Source organism: Topomyia yanbarensis, chromosome 3, assembly GCF_030247195.1.
Source record: "Topomyia yanbarensis strain Yona2022 chromosome 3, ASM3024719v1, whole genome shotgun sequence".
NCBI classification, from domain to species: Eukaryota; Metazoa; Arthropoda; class Insecta; order Diptera; family Culicidae; genus Topomyia; species Topomyia yanbarensis.
The window spans coordinates 247,475,588-247,477,820 of record NC_080672.1 but is presented as its reverse complement, the minus strand read 5'-3'; the positions used below and the strand labels follow the sequence as shown (position 1 = coordinate 247,477,820).

The 2,233-nt window shown below is 47.1% G+C and overlaps 1 protein-coding gene across 1 annotated transcript; it reads right to left on the bottom strand.

Annotated features, from left to right (window-relative positions):
• Positions 1-1,039: 1,039 nt before the first annotated feature.
• LOC131687845 (uncharacterized) lies at positions 1,040-2,002 on the bottom strand. The gene has a single exon (XM_058971933.1). The coding sequence runs from the start codon at positions 2,000-2,002 to the stop codon at positions 1,040-1,042; it is 963 nt and encodes a 320-aa protein (XP_058827916.1).
• Positions 2,003-2,233: the final 231 nt, after the last annotated feature.

The following is a 2,233-nucleotide window of genomic DNA, read 5'->3' as shown; positions in this document are numbered from 1 at the left end:
CCCCTAACGCTGGAATGTGTCTAATGTGTGTTGGCTGTTCTTTACGCGTATTAGAAATACAGTGAGTGAAAATGATATCGCCGAAATGGTTAAGGATTCGCTCGGTGTTAACCCTGCCGCAGTGAAGAAACTTGTTCCAGTGTGGAAGGAGGGATCTTCGATGCCGTTCATTTCATTTAAAGTGGGAATCGATATGCAATATAAGCAGAAAGCGCTGTTTTCATCGACGTGGCCGAAAGGGATTTGCTTCAGAGAGTTCTATGAGAAATTCGATCTCTGGGAGCCGACGTGATCATTGTTCTCTATTTATGTTTTTATTGTAACGAGATGAATTCTGTCATGAAATTGATTTTATGTGTTGATGTGTAACCTAGATTAAGTTGTAATCTGTAGACGCATAGCGTCAAAGATGAAATAAAGAAATATTAAGCTATAATTAGAATTTATTAATATTGATTGCATGTGACATTTAGTATAAAGTATGCCTACAAATTTGGTGACCGTGAGAATCCAGTGGAAGGAATAGGTCGCTACTGTCCCACACGTGTGGATTGAATCTGGAGATTTTATTAATAAATTGTGATGAAGAACTGAACTGATAAAACCTAGATTAATATTAGTATAATTTTTTTTCTTTCTGGCAAATTCACCATCCTTCTTCGAATGACTGTACAGATTTTTCACCCTTACGTTGTCTCAACTGACGTTCTCGTACGTCAGTGCCACCATCCGGTGCTGCGCCGCGTCGGGCAGCGTTGCCAATACGAGGGGTTTTGTCGGCACATACCCCCGCTCGTAAACCTAGGTGAGGTTCCGGAACGCGAGCAGCAGATTTACTTTCTTCAAAGACGTCCAACACAGCCAGCTTCATGGCTGGTCTTCGAATGATCCCCCTCGAGGTTCGCACCAACGCTTGCCGCACTCTGCCATCTCGTCCTGGGATGGTCGTCTCAATCCGTCCCCAAATCCACTGGTTCCTTGTCGTCCCACCAACCACCAAGACCAGATCGCCGATTTCCAGATCCTTAACGTCGTGAAACTATTTGCATCTGCGTGTGATAGCTGGAAGGTATTCCTTCGGCCACCTGCGCCAGAACTCTTCGGTGATGAATCTGGCTAATTTCCAACTGCTTCTAAGGGCCATACGATAGTCCACCGCCTTCGTTGGGAGGAATTTGCTGCCGGATGAGTTTCCCAACAAAAAATGGTTAGGCGTCAGCGATTCTTGATCTGCATGTTCTAGAGGGATGTAAGTGAGTGGCCTGGAGTTTATCATTGATTCCGCTTCAAGTAGGATCTTTTCGAGTGTCTCATCGTCTGGCCGACGAGGACCGTTCAGCACTGCCTCAGTCGCTACCTTAACAGAGCGAACAAGCCTTTTCCACACACCGCCCATGCGTGGTGTTGCTGGTGGGATGAACTTCCACGTAGTCTGCACCGTGGTGAATTTCGCGACTAGCGTCTTGTTTGCTTCGGTGTGTGCCTTTAACTCGTTGCTCGTGCCTTGGAAGCAAGTCGCATTATCTGACCAGAACTCCTTCGGAATACCGCGGCGCGATACAAAACTATGGACCGCCATGATGCACGATTCTGTGCTCAATGAATGTACCACCTCCAAGTGTGTAGCTCTGCTGGTGAGACAGTTGAAGAGGGCCACCCATCGCTTGGCATTGCTTCTGCCTACCTTAACCAGCACCGGACCGAAGTAATCCACCCCAGTAAATGTGAAGGGTTGAACGAAAGCCTTCAAGCGCATCTCACGAAGCGGGGCCATGGCATGTGGTATCGGTGAAGCCTTCAGGATGCGACACCATGTACATTTGCTCACAACTTTGTCCAACAGACGTCTCAGCTTCGGGATTTCAAAACGTTGGCTAATTTCGTTGAAGATGGTCTCTCGGTTGGCGTGGCGGTAGCGACGACGGAACCAGTCTACATTTAAAAAGGTAATTAGGTGTTGATTGGGGAGGATTACAGGGAACTTAGCTTCGGTCGGTGCCATTTAGTGTAAATATCACTGGACCTTTCTACGATTTGGTGACGCTGTTCGGGTGGTCCTTGCGTTTTGACGAGAACGGCGATTTCGTCCGGAAACATTTCTCCTTATGCTGCTTTCCATAGCGCTTCTTCTGCACGTCGTAGTTCGTCGCTGGTTAGGATGCTGCGTTCCAACACTTATCCTTCCTTTTTCCGACAAATGTTGTCTAAAAAGCGTAGCACGTATGCTGCTGCT

Coding starts and splice junctions, on each gene's coding strand:
- LOC131687845 (XM_058971933.1), bottom strand. CDS start 2,002: ATGGCACCGACCGAAGCTAAGTTCCCTGTAATCCTCCCCAATCAACAC.